The 20,525-nt window shown below is 40.5% G+C and overlaps 1 protein-coding gene across 11 annotated transcripts in view; it reads right to left on the reverse strand.

Moving 5' to 3' along the window:
* The window catches only part of SGIP1 (SH3GL interacting endocytic adaptor 1), a 229,982-nt gene that overhangs the window by 66,920 nt on the left and 142,537 nt on the right, over nt 1-20,525 (reverse strand). For 6 of the 11 annotated variants that reach the window (XM_047788738.1, XM_047788746.1, XM_047788740.1 and 3 more), the window contains 7 exons: nt 17,707-17,731; nt 16,710-16,761; nt 15,301-15,386; nt 11,950-12,042; nt 10,501-10,575; nt 7,649-8,149; nt 397-524 (listed from right to left, as the gene is read on the reverse strand). In XM_047788738.1, coding sequence (XP_047644694.1) covers nt 397-524; nt 7,649-8,149; nt 10,501-10,575; nt 11,950-12,042; nt 15,301-15,386; nt 16,710-16,761; nt 17,707-17,731 — 960 coding nt within the window. The remainder of the gene's footprint in view (nt 1-396; nt 525-7,648; nt 8,150-10,500; nt 10,576-11,949; nt 12,043-15,300; nt 15,387-16,709; nt 16,762-17,706; nt 17,732-20,525) is intronic. The other 5 variants (XM_047788744.1, XM_047788743.1, XM_047788742.1 and 2 more) reach the window with 1 other exon arrangement.

Consider the following 20,525-nt stretch of genomic DNA (forward strand, 5'->3'; position numbering starts at 1 on the left):
TCTATAGTCTTGAGGACAGACATCAGGATTTGCCCTCTCTTGGAGGGCCACTTCCAAAATCAAATAAATAATTGTGAAAGATTCTAAAAGATTCAGCACAACCCAGCATTATTATCTTAAACAGCATCAAACTCCCTGCAGAGGAACTGAGGGACCCAGTATCCTATTCCTACTATTTTAGACCTTGGCTTGAAAGATGGTGGAGATTTGAGGGTGGCTGAAATGTACATTCTTATTTGCAGTGACTATCTTTCAGGTGCCACTGGTCAGGGCCATCTGGGGAAGCGCTCTAAAGCTTCGACCTTAAGTTGAGACGACCCATGTTCAGGCATTTTGACTCCTGTTTGTCATTCCCACTGTATGTGTCTGAGCAAGCCAGGACAGAAGGGAACATACCACATCTCCAACTCCAGGCTTCCCCGGAGGTAGCTTTGGCCGAGATGGAGGCCGGGGAGGTGGAGGAGGTGGGGTGGTGCTGCTGCAAGGAACCAAGGGGGTGGCTGGCCGAGCAGGGGATGATGCACCTGGAAAACAAGCTGGTATTAGTTGAAAATGGCTGGAAACATAGGTGGCCAAAGCACTGGCATCTCTTCAACGCCCCTTCCCCACTCCCTCAGTGCATCAATCACGGACACTTTTTTCACCTCAGCATTTAGTACGGTCAGCACTGTAGCACATGGGGTTTTTTTTTTCAATAAAGAAAAAAATTCACTCAGTTGAACTATGGTGGATGGCAGCAGCTGAAGCTCATTGCCCTTTGTTGTCATGTGACACCCAGTGAAAGGTAAATCCTTTTATTACTCTCTGTGATAGAAAATATACTCAAAAGACTCTTTTGGCTTGGGGGGGGGGAACGTAGCTTGCACTTTGACCCTGGTACACACAGGATTTTTAATAAATTCTCTTGATTTTTGTATATTCAGATTTATTTATATCTAAGATGAAAATAAAGGTTAGAGCTTAAAAAAGATTTTTCATATTTTATGTCTATATACCTGTAGGTGTGTATATGCTAATATATACATAAAACATATAGAAGAGAATTATCCTTTTTACTGTGCTTCGAGATATGAATACTGTGTAAATATAAGCAAACACGATGGTAAGCAAAGGACAAAATATAAGAAAGTAAATTAGATGTTGCCTGTGTACTTTGTGTATAGACTCTTAACCGGAACACATTGAATTTAAGGGTTTTTGTTTTTCGAAGGAGGCTGCTTAGCAATCTGTCTACGTAGAAGTTGCCGGTTATGATTTTTGTGATAATATTCTACTGGATTTACTTTTCTGGCTGTCAATGACAAACATGGGACACACAGAGGACACACAGAGGTCGGCATGCACAAGGATCAGCACACCAGAGGGGTCTCTAGACTCAGGGGTCTGCCTAGCTTCCGTTGTACATCCGGGGTTCACGACTAAACTACTTGGCTCACAACCAAGTCAAGGTCAAACACATATTCCGAAGAGTTCTTGTTCAGTCAGAAAAGTTCCAGCGACTCCCGAGGTTCATTTCACTTCAGTTAGAAGCACAGGTATCCAATCATTCCAAGGAAATTCGAAGAAATTTTGCTCCAGGAAAATACCCAGCCCCCAGCCGTGCCTCCCCTTTAACATGCCGCAAAACTCTGCTCTCTGGAGCATTCTAGACCAACACCTCTGCCCCCAGATTGTCAGATTCGCAAGAAGATTTGAAGTTGAGCAGCACAACCCACATCTCAGCTTCTGCTCCCATTTCGAGGAGAGTCCTCGGTAAAAACCTTGCTCCTCTCTTTCAACAATTTGAAATCTGAGTGCGCTGTGTTTCTCTGTGTTGTTTATTCTAAGTGTAATTTCATTAACGTGAACCCCTACTAATTATTTCCACTCATCCACCTTTTTTCCACCACTACCAACGTTTCACTGTATGGTCATCTTTTTATTTTATTGGGCTGGTATCTATGCCCCATATTTTTCATACTTTATTTTATGCCCACCATAAGATTTGGAGGAAGATACTTCTACTATCTCAATGGAAACTAAAGCTCTGAGATATTCAGTAACTTGCCCAAAGTCACATAGCTCAAATAGCCTATTTAACTACAAAATAGCTTTTAAATGTGCTGTCTTAGAGCTTTAGGTTGCCTTTTGCTGCATATTTTGCACAAAGCCTGATCTTATTTTTGCATGAGCAGACTACACCCGTTTCACTCAATATAAATATTTTTGGCTAATTTTCTCTTGAATAAAAGAATTGGGTGTATTTTTACAGGTTCCACTACAAAGTTTTCTTTATATCCAAGATGTTTTCAGAAAATAAGAAGTGACAGCAAAGAGATGGGAAATAAACATTTATGCAACAAAGTCTTTTTTAAGCAATTTGATGGGACTTTTTTGGGGGGTTCCATTTTGCTGGAAACCCATGCCATAAGAGTGGGTCAAAAAGTCTCTCTGTTGGGTATATTTCCAAGAAATAGTCTTCCTAGTCAATCTCAGGAAAAGGTAAGCTGCTCACCCTTTTCCTACAAGTTCCAGAAGGGAAATTTTAAAACCCAGTTTCACTAATATTTGGGGTTATCATCAAGGGAGCGTGGAATATTGAAAAAAACTGATGAAAAGTTCTGGCCCTGCCCCCCTCTTCTCAGCTGTAGGATTTTGACTTCTCTGAGCCTCAGCTTCCTGTTTTAAAAAAGAAAACATGTTTCTACCTTGCAAGGTAGTTGTAATGATCAAAATGGAAAATGCTTATTAAAGTATTTACTAAACTATAAAATACTATACAAATAGAAGTTGTATAGTTGTATAGTTGATGTTGAGGTGATAAAAACTGTGTTTTTTGATACATATATACCTAAAAGCAAAGAAAAGAGTGGCTAGTTAACTGCTTTCCTTTTTCTTTTGGGGCACCCTGTTGAACTCACTTTTTCTTTACTGAATTGATTTCATTGATTTGTTGTGGAGTTAGAAGACACCAAAGGAGTGCTTAAGAAGTAAAACCCTGCTTGACAGAACCCACACACTCAGCAGAGGGTGCCCAGGGCCAGAGGAGTACTTCACAATGGAACTAAGGCCTCACATCCTTTTTTGCTGTCCAGTAAGATAGTCATTAGCTACATGTGCCCACTGACAACTGAATTGTGCCTTCTGCATCTAAATAACTGATTTTTACTTTTTTTTTTTTAGGTCTTTCTACACAATTATTTCCTATTGAGAGAATGGAGAGGGTTATTATTTGGGCATCTCTGTCCTTATTCTTCGGTCTTCAATTATGCTGTCATTTCCCCTTCAAGCAATGTTTAGTCCCAAGAATAATGCTGGAAAATAATTGTACAACATTGTTTAACAATCACATGTATGTTATTTGAGTTTTGTGAGTTCAGAAAAGTTGGCAACCATGGACATGTTCTCAGTCCATCTGCTGTTCTCAACCTGAAGTTCCATCGTGGCCTCTTTGGTGGCCCCCCAGGACCACATAAAGATGGCTTCAACCTTCCTCTCTCTTGGTGTGTGTGCATCCTTGTGGGTGGGGAGGGGGGGGGGTTGGTAAATTGAATCCAACAGATCTGAGGTCAGGCAGATCTTGGCTTTGCTTTTTATTAGCTTTGCAATCGTGGCCAAATCCTATCTTTGAGTTTCCATTTCCTTATCTGTCAGATGAGGTTAATATATCACAGCGTTGTGGGGAGAATGAAACAAATTAAAATATATGCCCTTTTAAATATATAAGCAACCTTTTGTTTTTCTTAAAACACAGTTACACCATTTCATTGAAGAAAGTACTAAATATGTGTGGGGAAGGTTGCATACTATGTTTCTTTTTTGGTGACCAGCACCTTAAAAGCTCTAAAACAGTACTGTCCAACAGAGCTTTCTACGATGATGAAAATGTTCTAGAACAAGTGCTGTCCTTAAGATAGTCATTAGCCACATGTGGCCACTGAACACTGAATTGTGCCTTCTGCATCTAAATAACTGATTTTTACTTTTTTTTTTTTTTATCTTTCTAGGGTCTCACCTGTGGCATATGTAAGTTCCACCCAGGCTAGGGGTCAAATTGGAGCTGCAGCTGCCAGCCTATGTCACATCCACAGCAACACCAGATCTGAGCTACATCTGCAACCTTCACCACAGCTCATGGCAACGCCAGATCCTTAACCCATGGAGTGAGGTCAGGGATCAAACCTGCATCCTCATGGATCGTAGTTGGGTTCGTTACTGCTGAGCTACAAAGTGAACTCCTGATTTTACATTTTAATTTAAATTAATTACCATTAAAATTAAAATATGCCACCTGTACCTAATAGCTTCCATATTGGATATTGCTTCTCTGAAAAGACTTGTAGTTAGGAAATATATTTATTTAATTCAACCCCAGGTAGGTTCCAACTCATTTGTCTATGGATGTGTGTGTGTGTGTGTGTGTGTGTGTGTGTGTGTGTTCAACATCTTTTAATACTACTTTGGTTTCCCCAGTTGAGAAATGTTGCACTGAACATTCTGTCTGTATTAACACCTCTCTCTCCCTGGCCTCCACACGCGCTGCAGGCCAATAAAACACCTTCTGCATCTCCTCCCCTGGGCACACAGCCCACACAGAAGAGATGGCCTTTGCCAAGAATCAGTGTCTGCCTTCCAGTAAAGCAATATTCTGGCCAAACTATGTATTTTTAAATTTTGCCATAAGGAAAATTAAAGTTCTTGGAGCAAATTCTTAACTTGCAACTTTCTCAACAACAGGTAACTCTCCTGATTCACCAGGCTGTTAGTGCTGTTGACACTCGATCCGTGACAGCCATCTTGCTGTGAATGAAATTTTAAAAGTAGGCATAATGGTATCCAATTAAACAGAGTTTGAGAAGGATAGGGAAAGTTATTCCCATCAGGCTAAGTGCTACAAAAAAGCAGGTGGGGATAAGCATTGCTACTCTTTAAAACCAGAGATTACATCCTACTCGTTTAAGCCTAAATGTACATTTCTCCCACTCTGCGGATATTTCATCAATAAAAGATTAACGAGCAAATAAACTGGGACTTAATTAAGGAGATAAAGGTGCAAAGTTTTATTTATTCATGAGCTTCATTGGCCCAGTTCCGTCTTCCACTTAGAAATTCAATCCTTTGATACCAGCAAAGTATAGTTCTTTTCCAACTCAATTATTAAGAATCAATAGTCTTTACTGGTAACATTTTAAAGTGATTTTAAATAAGAATAGGGAAGCTAAACATTAAAACAATAACAAAACTCCCAAGGATTCCAGAAAGAAATCTAGAGCTTTCTTCGCTCATTAGATCAGTGGTCAGCCAATGCAATGAAGCGAGCACCTCCCAGAGCCTTGTGGAAGGTGCTGGAGGAGAGAGGTGAGTTACAAAGCTGTCCTGACCTGTTCACTCCTCCCTTGACTAAAAGTCTTGCTTTGAGGAGAGCAGAGTGGCCAGGCCATTGGAAAGGGGGGCTTTATTTTTTGAAAAGTTATTTCAGAAAACTCAGAGCATGGCCTAGAAAAGAGAATCCCATCCAAGAAGATGGAAACACACCCCTCTTTGACAATGGACAACCATCTTTGGGGTTGAGGTCTGAACTTAAAATTTTACCTAATGGTCATTTATTATCTTTAGAGATAAGTAAGGAGACTTACATCCCCCCAAAGACCTAAAAAAGCAGTAGAGGTGGAGGTTCTAACCCTCCAGAATTATAGAAAGGAGCACAGAGGATAGGTTTGGAGAGAATTTTGGTGATGTAGTTGATGACACTGGGCAGTAGAGGTGGGTGTCTGTTTCAGATAAGTTTGGGATGTTTTGTCACTAAACCTTGCAAGAGGGTCTGGAGAGCATAGTGGTTAAGAACCCAGGCTTGGGATAAGACAGACCTGAGAATGGATCCCAAATATATCACCTCTAGCTGTGTAAATGTGGTCCAATGACTTAACATCCATAAGCCTCGGTTTTCGTGTCTGCAAAAGTGGTGACTAAGAATATTTCCCTCATGGGGTTGTTGTGAGGATGAAATGATATGCATGGTGCCAGGATAAGAAACTATAGCTGTTGTTCGTATTGGCAAAATAAAGGCTCTCAGAGTATCCCATGGTCAGGAAACTGACTGGTTTTGTTTTAACACAATGTTTCCCAAACTTGTTTGAGTATTGAATGGTTTTCCCTTTTTTGGTTGGGCATAGGAATACCTAATGATATAAAACACAGGTTTTGTTTACAGTACAGGTGACTCTCCAGTCCTCCTTGATTGGCTTGCATGCTCTCACTTTAGAGCACAGGGCAATTAGCAAAGACAGAACACGCCTTGACAGATACTCCATTGAAAGTGGAAGCAGTGATAACTATTAGCCTAGAGACAAAAGCCTTTCCTTTCTGTCTCTTACTAGATCTAAATAACTTAAACTTGGTCGCCTCTTTCAAAGTAAATGAAACACAAATAGCCCTTGACACTGCTGGGAAGGTATCTAAACAAAACCCACAGGAACAGGAGGGAGGGCACTGGAGGATGTTGGCAGACAAACATGAGAACCAGTAGAATAAATGATATGGAAGACACATTAGAGAAATCTTGATCTTTTCCCTGGTATACATGGCAGATCATCCTTTCATAGAGAACACAAAAGGAAGTTTCAAATAAGGAAAACCAAAAACATCAGATTCAACAACTGCGTTTGCCCGTGGAAGCCCCAGGTGTACGTTTCGGATGACCTGCTCCATCATCTGTCACCACACTTGGAGTTGAGCTCATAGGCTGATGAGCATGTTGATGACGACATCGGAGAGCAGTTTGTTTCAGCAGCAGCTTGATGAGGCTGAGGATGCAGCAAGGCATTCTCTTTTTTGCTATCCTCTAAAATCTTTTCACACCCTCCTTTTTCTCTGAAGTAATGATAGGGGTTAACACCGTTCCCTCTCAATAAGAAAAACGCAACACAGAAAAAATGAGAAGGAAACTCATTGACCTACAGAGAAACAGGGCTCTTGAAAATCATACAAGCATAGATGTATACGATGATAAATTGAATAATGTCTGAGGATCTGTAATCAACTGTGGTGACTACAGTTGATAGGTGACTACAGTTGATAACACTGTATCGTATGATTGAAATTTGCTGAGAGTAGAACTTAAATAGTCTCATCAAAAAAAAAAAAAGTAAATATGTGAAGTGATGGGCTGCTAATTAACTGGGTGGGAAAAATCCTTCCACAATGTCTGTATCACATCATCACATTGTACACTTTAAAGATCTTACAATTTTATTTGTCAGTTTCACCTCAGTCAAGCAGAAAAACACTAGGGCCCTTGCAGAGGCCTCTGACGAGGAAATCAGACACTTGAGGTGAAACTCACGCTAGGAAACCTGTCTTTCTAGAACTTTCCTGAATTCTAAACAATGACATGGCAGGTTTCTTTGAAAAACATACACTTAACGGCAGGGCAGAAGGCAGCGCCCTCCTAAGGGCGGGGAGCACAGGGCAGGACACATCCACAGACTTGCACTATGACTGCGAGCATTTGATGGACTGGGACATGCCACCGGCCATAGGACACCCACACCAAAGGAGAGATGGCTGAAGCTCTAAAGCCAGCGGCCAGGCAGGAGGAGGGTGTTGCTCACACGGCAGCAGCCACGGCCATTCCCGGGCACACGAAGCACACGCAAACAGTAAGACGTACCACTGGTGGTCCCCGTACCACTGCCCGAGCCGGGTCCGGGCGACGAAACCACAGTCCTGTAGGTGGGTGGGGGTGGGGGAGGCGGCGTTGCTCTCTGTCCCAACCCAAAATCTTTCGGAGAGGAGATTGTTTCTAAGTAATCATCTTTAATGAAGGTCTGCTCGGCCACTTTCTTCTGGACCTCTTCTAAATTGAGCGGCGATGGTACATTGCGAGGCGGACCCTGAGGTCCTGGGGGGCCTGGCGGGCCGGGGGGGGCCGGGGGGCCGGGAGCTGGGGAGTCGGCTGGGTTGTCTGATGCAGCTGGTGGGGACGCCACCTTTTCCCTTGGAGTCAACTCTGGAGTAACACGTTCCGGGGATGTATCAGAAAATTGGACCCACTTATCTTCAGCGTTAACAGCAACAGACTTGGGGGACAACACTGGGCCAAAAATGCTGTCCAAGTCATTGATTGATGGTAGTTTTTCAATTTTGACCTCTGTGGCTGACTGGTCATTTCCTGTGGTTAAAGTAGTTGATTTTAAACTTTAATTACTTTGTTAAAATTATTTGTGGGGGAAGTGGGAGGGGCGAGGCAAAGGCTGGTAAATATAGATTGTCTCCTGAGGTGTCTAGGTGGGCAGACTTCATGATGGAAAAATTATTATTATTATTATTATTTTTGCCTTTTCTAGGGCATATAGAGATTCCCAGGCTAGGGGTCCAATCGGAGCTGTAGCCACTGGCCTCCACCAGAGCCACAACAACGCAGGATCTGAGCCGCATCTGCGACCTACACCACAGCTCATGGCAACGCCGGGTCCTTAACCCACTGAGCAAGGCCAGGGATCAAACCCGCAACCTCATGGTTCCTAGTCGGATTCATTAACCACTGTGCCACGAGGGGAACTCCCATGATGGAAAAATTCTTGATTGGAGTTGAAGGGGAGGGGACGGTCCCCTGCCTCTACAATTGAGCATCACCTTTTTTGCTATCATTTACCCTGAGTTGGCTATTTCTACCATGATTGAAAACACCGAGTGTGTAACTGCCCTCCAAGGCTTCTCACCAGTGTGCAAAGTGTGTTCGTTTTGAGAAAGCAGTGTTAGGTTCACAGAAACGTACAGGCTCTGGAGCTGCAAATTCCAAAGAGGAGGTCCCTTTGGGAAATCTGGCTTACCAGAATACCTAGGACATACTAGAAAAAGACTCGATAGCTGGAGATCACCCTCATAATTGACTGGCCACTCTAGAAAATGTTTGGCAAAACTAATGACAATATATGTTATTTAAACAAAAAAATCACATCAAAATAAACTGTCTATCCTCCACCTTAAATACACCAGAAACACAGCACAAAGATTAAAGAGATGTCACCACGCGAATATTTACAGACACATTACCCCCCCTCCCCGAGACACACACACACACACACACACACACACGATACTGAGGAGACATGTACTGCTTATTAGAACTATTACTTATATACCCATTTAAAAGACAATTATAAAAACATCTTTATCATTTCTTTTCTCATCAAGTCTAACCTGTAGCATCCTAGGCATAACTGCTATATATCCATCTGAGATCATGAAACAAAAAGTCTGCTTTGCCTAAATGTTAGCATTAGATAGTCTTTTCAATTCTTACAATAATAAGAGAAAAAACATTTAAAACTGTCTTCTGCAGCTTGGCAGGAAATACTTGATAACAACTGAAATGTGAGGCAGTGTACTCTTTGTAAACCCAAGGTTATTCAAATTAGAAATCATTACCCAAGTAACTGCAAGGCCTGAGCAGAAGCCATGTTACCTTTAAATAACCTTTTCGTTGTAAGAGCTGGCTTAGGACTTACATATTTCACATTTGAAAAGAATTAACCTTCAAGGTTCCAAGGCTACAGATAAATGGGACAGCAGTTCGCATGGCCCATGATAGTTATAATTTTGTTGCTGGTAGGTTCATTTATCTCTAACATAGTCAAGGGGCCAAAATGGTTTGAACTTGCACACACCTTTCCTTGTGACATTCTGGATGACTCTCTGTTGGGTTCGCGTCACTATAAATTTCATAAATGACTACATCTTGCATTTGCTCTTGTCGATAAATACCCCTCTCTATAGCTATCAAACTCACCAGGCTGCAATCGAATTCCAAAGGTGATAAAGAACTACGTTTTACAGGCCCAGACACATAAAATAACTATGATGCTTTTGCCTTGCTAGGTAGATTATAAATTGTAGGAATACATAGTATTGATTTTAATAGATGGTAAAGATGTGCCTTAGAAATTATCTGTCTAAAGACATGCGGCAGTTCCTTACCATATTTCATCCTCCCTACACACCTCTTTGCTGTTGGATAATAAATATTTAATGACCACTGGGAAAAAAAATCCCCCACCCCTCAAGCTTACCTGAATGCTGCACATCCTAGGAATCATTGCATTTGCATTAGGAACTACACAGTTTGAATTCTAGGAAAAAAGTCATCAGTTCTTGGAAAAATACGAATTATACCTTGAGATTTTTACCTTGTAAATCATTAAAATGAGATTCAATGATGTGAGATGTCAATTAAACAAAGACTTTTGATGCTGAGATTTTTTTTTCCTTTCCTCTCGCAAGTAAACGTGGCCTTCGTTCCAACAAAATTATACAGAGAAAAAAATGAGTTGAGAAAGTGAGCCTTTTTATGCAATCTGGGAGAGGCACTACCTGCATAGTAAATTGTAATGGAACTAAAACAAAAGGCAAACGTTTTCATGTTTAGTCTAGCCTACAGCTTCCAACACATCAAGGGCATGTTGAGGTCCAGGTCCACTGCTGACTGCCACATCATCTCAGAATAGAAAAAATAGAGCTTACCTGGTCCAGTGGTTAAAGGGGAGCCTGTTCGGGGTGGGGTGGCTGGTACGTTTTTTGGAGGCAGTGGTGGAGGTGCTGCCAAGAGATAAGAAGCCAAGTATTATTGATCACTTTCTCCCTAAATTACACAATATTCCCCAGATAAGCAGGATTTGGGTTTTCATTCATGTTCCTACTGTTGGAAAAGGAATAGTACTAATGGTCCACATTTTTAAGTTCAAAACTAAGGTACTGAAGCAGGCTTCATTCAGAGTCTTCCCTTTTATAAGAATTTGTTAAAAGAAATCAGATAATAATAATAATATCATTTCCAAAAAATCATTTCATTCACTTATTCCTTTGTCCAGAGAACCTCAAGAGCCAACTAAATCCTATGCCCTGTACTAGGAATGGAGTTGAATACAAGGAGCTTCTGCCCTTGAGGAATTTACAATTGAATGAATGAATATCATGGTCACAGGCAATTACAATCCAGAGGGTCCTCAGAAAAAAATGAGAACAGCTTGGGTAGGGGCTCAGATGAGAGGAGGGATTTTTAATACAGTCAGGCTATTATAGTTTGGGTTGAGTCTGGAAAGCTTTCTCAAAGTTATACGTCTTAAGTTGAGGTGTATTGTTCAAAGTCTGAAGCAAAATGATTTGGGTCAAGGAAGAATGAACAGATTCCTTTGGTGAAAATTATAGCTAAAAAAAAAAAAAAAAATCCCTGAGATAGAAAAAGTATGTATTACAGCCCCAACCCAGAGACTCACCCTTCTGAACTGGGCTTGTCACTTTGTGGGGAAAGTTAGGAATTTCAACGGGTACATTTTTTTCCCTATTGTTTCTTTAATCTATGTTTTCTTCTCACTGCTCTGTTTGCTAGATTCAGGAGTTTGCTTTTTTCTTTGGGACCTCTTTCCCCAGCACCTGGAGTGGGGTTGAGATGCTGGAATAAGCAGAGCTGATGGCTCTGCTCTGGGAGAGCCCTCATCTCCTGTCTTAGCGTCTCTCTGTCATATGGCATCATTCCCTTGTTCTCCAAGTACCACTCTTTCCATGTGTCCCCTCCCTCCTCTGCAGCCTCAGTAGTTCTGCAGTACTGGCAGAACCTTATCTGACTTGGTCAGCTCTGGGTTGGGTGCTGGCCCATGCTTGGAGCATAGCAGGTTTTTAGTTCACTTGCTTCTCACGCCTACATCCTCCTACTGAAAGAATGAATGAACCTGTGGGATGTCAGAAGAAGCTATGATTTGAAGTTGATAATTTCCCTGTATTATATTATTCTGGTCTCAACAAACTGTCCTAGCCTCTTTAATTCTAAAACCTTTTCGAGTAACGTCTCCTCTTAATATTATACAGTCCAAATGTTGCTTATGTGGACTTTCGAAGGGGTGCCTAATTTCACTATGCAGACAGACAGTAAAATGAGTCACTTATTTTTCCAGACAGAGCAGACACATAACTTACTTCCAGTGGGAAAGGGCCTTGTTAACTTTGGCGACTCCGTGCTGGGATTAATTGGTTGGCCTGGACCCCATATCTCAGGCTGATCTAAAAGAACTGGAAACATAAAAAGAAAATTTCCCAGGGTGAGCTGAGAAAAGAAACGCCCTGATTTTAGAACTCGAAATTTCAATTTAAAGCTGAGCTTCATGAGATTATTTCTGTCTTGCCTCAGTTCTAGCAATCATTCTTTTCAAGCAGAGAAAGGAAACAGGAATGGGGGTGTATGTGTGTGTGCACGCACAGGGGGCATCTGTGTGCATATATAGCTGAAGTAAAAACTGCAAAACACAGCATCTGCATTCCCTTCCTTGTTGGTCACTTAAGGACATGCTAAATGTCAGGACAATGTACAGGCTTGTTTTGGGGACCCACTTGAAAATACAGACATTTCTCCCATGGACATTTGTTTCAAGTTGGTTTATTTAAAGTTTGCTATGACGGTGCTTCAAAAATGAAAATGCCTGAATTCTGTACTGTGATTGCTACCTTTAAAGATTCTTAGGGAGTCTTTAAATAAGACGTTTACAGCATCATAAAGAGAAATTATTCAAAAAGTGTTTGGTGAATATACTAAGCCAACCAGAAAAATAAACAAGACATCTTAAAGTACATCAGGGCAGTTCGGTATCAGGCCTAAGAACACGGAGTCTAATGTTCCTTCCATTTCTTTTGTCTCTTCCTTCTGTTTTTTTTGTTGTCATGGTAACACTGTAATGAACTAGCTCTTCTCAGCACCTGTCATGTGCCAGGATCTAGGTAAGTACAGCTTGTAATTCATTATGTTGTAAAACACAGGCTAGGAAGTTAGTTGGCCTTGGATTTGAATCCAGCCTCCACACTTACTGTACGACCATGGGCAACTCATGTAACCTTTAGGCCTCCCTTCCTTCAGGGTAGAGATAATAAGAAAAATCTCAAACAGCTACTCAAAGGATTAAAGGAGCTTATGTATATAAATGTAATGCACATAAAATTCATACAAAACATTTATGACAAGACCAATAGCTATTGTAATGTAGTTTAGTCCTCGCCACACCACCATGTGATTGATATTGAGGAAAGCAAAGACTACAGCAGTTAAACAATCTGCCTAACAACATACACGGAGAGGGTAGAAGAGCTAAGATCTGAGCCCAGACCTGTCTACCTAACTCCAAAAATACATTCTTTCCACTCAACCTTGTAAACTAGTGATAGAAGAATCAGTCAAAAAAGTAAGAGTAAGTATGTAAGAAAAGTAGGTGTGGATGTTGGAAAAACTGGTATGCTTGGTGCAATGTTGGAACTTTACAGAACTTCAGGGGCTGACACTACCCAAAGAGCCAGGTTCATGGACAAGACCAGGTGTGTATCTCCTCTCCATCATGAACCTCTGATGGAACCTCTAATTGATGGTCTTACCTCTGCTTTAACATGAAAGCAAATGTTCTCCAAAGATGTGGAGTACCATTTTTTTTTTGTCATGGGTTCCATATGGGACACAACCTTTTGAAAATGATTTTTAAGAATTGTTTTCTATTTTGTATATCAGGTTTCCATAATGTTAAGGCATTTTTCCATAGGTAGATTCAAATGAAGCAAATCCAATCCCCCCTTCAGTCACCACATGTCATTATGTCATGCAAAGTGAGATAGATCACAGGTGAGTTAATAAGAGACAATTGATAACCTCATCCCAGGGCCACTATTACTTATGGATTCTCAGTTGTAGACATTTAAATCACTGAACAGGTATTTAGGGGTGTTCCTTATACATTTTCCTAACCTCATCATTGAAAAATATTCATTTGTGGCTGGCTGCTGTCTCCCAGATTCATTCTCCATTTCTTCTGCAGTTAAAGTTTAACTGGCCACATAGCATTAAATTCTTTCTGATGGGCTGGTTGGAAGCGATGTGTGTCTCATTCAGATTCTGCTCATACAGGAACCGGCAGTGAGTTCCCTTGGTTCTCCCCTGTCCCCCTGTCTTCTGACCGGGAGATGCTGAGAGCTGGAGCAGCTCCTTTGGACCCAGAGATGATAAGGCCACATGCTGAGGAGAGCAGAGCCACCCTGCTAAGTTCTGTATGGTTTACTGTGAGACTGTTTACATAAAACAGAAATAAAATTCTATGTGGTTTAATTCACTGTCCTTTGGAGTCTCTTTGTCACTCAAGCTCAGTCTACTCATTATGCTTTCCAGTCTTATTGTCCTTAACACTAAAATCTAATTTCCTTCACCAATGGGTCCTAAGAAAATAACATTTTATTATGCCTATAACATAGTGCTATTAAATCATATGATTTTTTTAAATGCTTTGTTATTTTAAAATTTTGTGTGTGTGTGTGCTTTTTAGGGCCACACCCATGGCATATGGACATTCCCAGGCGAGGGGTCAAATCAGAGCTGTAGCTGCCAGCCTACACCATAGCCACAGCAATGCCCGATCTGAGTTATGTCTTTGACCTACGCCACAGCTCACGGCAACGCCGGATCCTTAACTCACTGATCGAGGCTAGGGATCAAACCTGTGTCCTCATGGATACTAGTCGGGTTTGTTCTCACTTTGTCACAATGGGAACTCCAATCATATGATTTTTATAAAAACATTTCATATTAGCAAAAACAGCTGCTGGAGATACATGCATGGGAGATAAATTCATTTTAAGAATAGATTAGATCCCTTTCATAAAGAGTTTTATGTCAGCAAGGTATACATTACTTACCACCATCCAAAAATGGCTAGTTTGTAAAAGTTAAATATTTCATGCCAGGCATAAATATTTAATAGGTAAACCCAACAATAACAGCCAAAGTGGTATTTCTCCCATAACATTTTAGTTCTAAGTTGCTAAATGATTGAAGGTCATTCCTGGGTCCGGAGATCTCCAGCAGTGTCTGCGTGTGAGCCATCAAGTGACACATGAGGTGGGCAAGAGAGAAACTGTGGTCAGAGAGGCCAGTCACAATGACAGTGACTACGATGCGGAGTTCGAAGGTCTGACCCCATCATGATGGCCGTTTGGCTCATAGAACACCGACTCCCCACCCAGCGAGTTGTAGCGATGTGCAGTAATTCTTACCGACCTCTTTTGAGGAGTGAACTTGTGAGCTGTTAGGTACTTCTGGGAGTAAAGTTTCAATTCCTGAGATACTAGAGGTTTGCAAGCTAAACTGCCACGCTGATATCACGCCTAGATCAGAACTATTCTTTTACAGGAAGATCTGGTGATACATGAAAAACATGCCTCAAAACATGTACATTTACTCTAGGTAAGTTATACTTTATTGAAAAGAAAGACAAATCTCTAGATAGACAGACTTTTTCTTACCTTCTGTCTTCTGTTCATCAAAAGCTGATTCTAACGGTGGGCCAAAGAGGGGAGCGAGCGCCATCGTGTCATCTGGAGGTTTCTTGCTAAATCAAGAAAAAAATTGAGAAAAGGGGTATTAATGTTAATGAGATACAAAGCTTTCAAATATTTTTCACAGTAAGGCCGATGTATGTGTGTGCACTTATGTACATATGTATGTATGTATGTTACTCAAGCTCCCACAGGGATAAAAGTATATTTCTGAAGCTATAAAACGTATGTGGACAAAAGCATCTGTAGGAAGTGAGATTCCTGGTTCTCAATGGGGGACCAAAAGACTGATCCAACAGAAATAAGATGAAAGAGAGAAACTTTCAAAACCATCCGATTCCCTATACCTACAAGAAATAATGCTGGAGAGAACAGTTTATTGCAAAGCACCTTTTCCTCTGAAGATCTTGAAAATCACTTATATTTGTCTTCGCCACATCCCTGTGCTGTAGTTAATGCAGCTTGTGATTAGTGAAAGTCAGGCAGAGGGAGGTTAAGGAACGAGCCACCAGGAAGTTTGTGTTTGTGTTTGAATAAGAAGTGAAGGCTACCACTTCTAACTTCCATTTTCCCCTCAACTTCCCTCTCACCACATGGTAGATTCATTATTACATCCTAATACTGCCCATCTGAGAAGGAGAAGCGCATTGAGAAATCAGGGGGAAAAGCATAAATTAAATGCTCATCCTTTCTAGGAATTATTTCTTAAATTGACTATTAGTGGAAATCTGCATAATTGTCTCCATTTCCCCCCTAGACCTGGTTCCCTTCATTGATCCTAAAGAGTTCTGTGTGTGTGTGTGTTGGGGGGTAAGAGGTGAAGAGGAGAGGGGAGGGGCTAGAGAAGGAGGGAAAATGAATCCAGCCTTTCAATAGAAGCAGGAGTCTTTGGGGGAAACAGTGCTTGTTTGTACAATACTTACTTATCCCAAGGAATTCACAGAGTAAACTACAGTGCTTTACCAAAACCAAAAAAACAAACTAGAAGATTTCTTTGGTGTGGAGCAGGTAGAATGTATCCCCAAATTGTATCCAAATAATAGGCTACTCTTCGTAGGGCCATACAGTCGTATTTCAGATCAGCATTCTAGACACCAAATGACATCTTCATGTAGATCTTTCCCTCTCATTAGTGAGAGGCTGCATGTTCTGATAGATGTTACTTTAAATGACTCCGGAGTACCTCCCTAAAGGGTTCCCTCATGCTGCATTGATGCGAAATGATAACATACTTAAACCTGCTGTGATGTACATGCACACACACACACACACACACACTCAAGCCCTTTGTTGTGAGGAGCTGAGATTTTGGTCCAAAGGAGATTTGCTTAACTGTTAGCCATGCATAAAACACAACTAACATCTCTCATGCTCACCTTATGAGTTCTGGAGTTGGAGTGGAACGCCTAGGTCTCGCCACTTCTTCACCTGATGCACGGGACAAAGGAAGCTTTTAGCATATTTTAACCATTTCTTTTTCTTTTATGTCTTATGAGCTATGTTAGGAAACACTTAGAGATTTAAGTCACGTCAATAAGCAACTCCATGGGAAAACTTTGCAAAACAAACCCAGCAAACAAAACCTTTCCCCTGGCAACGCAGCAGCCATCTTTGGGCATATGCAGTAGCATTTTCTTTGGTGTTTATAAAACCTAATTATCCAAGGAATAACCATGATAAACCATCAGATAGAAGATTTGTACACTGCAGAGCTTAGTGGAATATCACACTATTCTTTGAGTGTCTGCTGCCATGATAAGTTCTGCTTTCCAACTACTATGAGAGAACACTAAGCCAGGCCATATGTACATAGTACATGAATCCAGCATTCTCTGTCTGTTCTCTTCTTGAAATGCCAAGAAAATGTTACACCTTTAACTAGGAACCATTCACTTAAGATTTCCTAGAATGTGCTACATGCAGCAGAATATCATGCCACATGTATATTATAATCCATTTACTATCTCTTTGGGTTTAATAAAATTTTCATATTAAATAACACAAGAATGGGTCAGTTCCATCTGCCTTCAATTCCTTCTGCCTTCCTCCTCTGCCTACCCCAATCAGCAAACACACATTTGATTAAATTCATCTCTAAAGGCAAATGACACAGCGAGAGTTGACAAATACAGGAATAAAGTATCAATGCTTATGCAAAAGCATATTCACTTCCAGGATTTAAACATTAATCACTGAGAACCCACTGAGCCCTTGAATCATGACAAGATTTCTTTGCTGTAAAGGTAGGACATTTGTAAGCCTTAAAAATCAAGCCCAAACATATATCAGTCAAAGATATATATGCTCCAATATCCAAGGAACTACTCCTTCTTTTAAATCATACTCTATTTCTGGTAGCTAAGACATACTTACTGGATAAGTTCCTTTTAATTGCACCCTAGAATTAGAAATAGACACTATAAGGTTTAGGACCACATATATATTATGTACAATATGTATATTTCTGTCATTGCAATTAAACTGAACTCAAAGAAATGCAGATGGGGAAAAATGAATTTTTTTTCTCAGCATTGCATTCCAGTTGGAAATTGTAGACACACACGCACAACATAAATCAGTTTTTCATTTTGCTCAAAGACTATAGAGAGGAAGAGAGAATACGTAATATGTCTTCTGAGCCAGGAAAAAACCCTTACCTGAGTAGATTTCATAAGTTAAGGTAAATATTGAATAGTCTATTAAAAAACCTTGAAATCTAACAGCTAAGAAAGTAAATCCAAGTTTACGTTTGATGTTTAAAATTTAGAGAATGTATTAGGAGTATGCTCCACTCTTGCCAGATGGGGTCCATAAATTGCTTGTAGAAACAGTCATTAGTTTACTAATGCACTTTTTAAAGATACATGAGGCAAATGTTAAAAGGAAGGAAAACTCGAAAACTCTGCCACTGAGGGGGCTGTTCTATTCTGGGAGCCAGAGAATTCCATTCTTCCCCACCCGCCCTCCCTACCCTGATTTCTTCCACTTGCCTGCCAGGGGGAGCACCCATCTATCAACGTGAAGTCACTCCTTTAGCTCAAGGCATTGTGATCGTATAGGAATAAAATTGCCCTGGCAGGAATAAATAATCTGAGAAGGTCATTTTCAGATTTATAATGCCCTAGAAGAAATTTTTTTTTTTGATAACAGAGGGTTGATTAAAGAAAAGTTCTGATTCAAAACCACTGTGAAAGAGTCTTAGCCTGGGATGCTTCCAGAAAAGCAGACCACAAGAAGGGTGGCCTCATAAGACGGGATCTCCTTAGAAGAATGACAGGGGCAGGGTTCAAAGTCAGGGAGGTGAAAGCATAAGAAAGTTTTCCAAAAGGTGTGACTATGAGTTTGGTAGGTGATAACCAAACACACATTTTATTTTTATTTATTTTTTAAAAAATGTTCTTACTTTCCTGCTTGGGTGAAGGCGTAACCTGGTGGTCACGGATGTTTTCTTCTCTCAAATGATAACATGATAATATTAACAACTCCAGACAAGATGTGGCATCTCTTTAACAGACCTACCTGAAACTTCTTCCTCCTTTCCTAAGAATTTACTAGAATTTCGTCTCATTTTGAACTCACTTATAACACAGGGGCAGTTTCAGTCTGAATAAGGATCCACTAGATACTTTTTAGTGAATAGTCCAATCTCTCAAACTCTATTTTCCGGCTTGTCTTGTCTAATAATACAGAGTCTGCATATGTGCCATGTAGAGAATTATTACATCATTGGAAAAAAAATTTTAAATGAATACTTTTTTTTAAAATGAATGTTTTATATTGATATATTTAATTAAGTTAACATGCTTATTTAAATGAATAAACATTTAAAATCAGTATCATTTAAATCAGCTATAGTCATTCTAGGAGTCTGGATACAGGCTAGCTTTTTGAAAATGAGACAAAATAAAAAAAGAACAAATTGTTTAAGTGAGGTTAAAATGTTTTCCTAGGTTGTAGCGTCTCAGTCGGATTTGTGTGTGTGTGTCTTTTTAGGGCTGCACCTGCAACACATGGAGGTTCCCAGGCTAGAGGTCAAATCAGAGCTGTAGCCGGTGGCGTATACCACAGCCACAGCCACAGCCAGATCCGAGCCATGTCTGCGACCTACACCACAGCTCACGGCAATGCCAGATCCTTAACCTGCTGAGCGAGGCCAGGGATCAAACCCTCATCCTCGTGGATATTAGTTGGGTTTGTAAACTGCTGAGCCACGATGGGAACCCCATAGTCAGATTTTTATTAGCAAGGTCAAGGTCTGAAGGAAAAGATCAGGAGCTTTAGTTCCAAGTAGTCGATCACAAGGTTGGCGTTGAGGGAATAGGACCCACTGAGTATAGTGAGACCTGAAATCCAGGAGTTAAGGGACCCTGAGGGCTGTATTGAAGATCTCTTAGTCTCTATCTTACCTCCTTTATTTAAAATGTAATTCTCATCAAACCAAGAAAGATACAAAGCTTCTTCAGTATTCATCATTTTTTTGTGTATCCATTCATTTGATTATTGTTGTAAGGCATTAGACCAAAAGCCCCTGTAACATTTTATTAAATATTCCTCATGAATGAAAAGTCATCAGTTGAGAACTAGTAAGACATGGCAAAAATATGCAAGAAAAAGCTCAGTTGTTTAGAAAGAATAAAATCATATCGATTTAGAAAAGAATAGATATTGGAATGATCAGCAGCAAGCCGTTAGCAACAGAAAAGAAAATCTCATCCCCGGATCCAGCCTATAGATCTTTGGTGGCCTTGATGTCGCAGCAGGACAAATCTAGAACAAGGTTAAGGTGATGGTCAACCACACAAAACACATTCAGGAAAAAAGCCTATTGAATACTAAAAGCTTTTCCTCCCTAAGTGACCACATCTCCCTCCTTCCAAGGGTGCTCTTTATAGGTTAATCGTGAATAGACTTTGCTCATTTTGAATTAGTTAATTTGCTCTTTTTCTATATTTCTTTATTATTATTATTATTTGGCTTCAGCCTGTGGCAACTTGATGTGGGAACTCAGTTCCCAAACCAGGGATTGAACCTGGGCCTCAGCAGTGAATGCACAAAACCACAAAACCACCAGGGAACTCCTCATTCTTTTTCTTTAAAAAAAAAAAAGACGTAACTTGTCATAACCTGAGATGTTATCTAACTTCTGGGTTAGAATTATCCATGTAGTACCTGCAGGCGTTAATTTTGATCAT

This window comes from Phacochoerus africanus, chromosome 8 (genome assembly GCF_016906955.1).
Source record: "Phacochoerus africanus isolate WHEZ1 chromosome 8, ROS_Pafr_v1, whole genome shotgun sequence".
Taxonomy (NCBI): domain Eukaryota; kingdom Metazoa; phylum Chordata; class Mammalia; order Artiodactyla; family Suidae; genus Phacochoerus; species Phacochoerus africanus.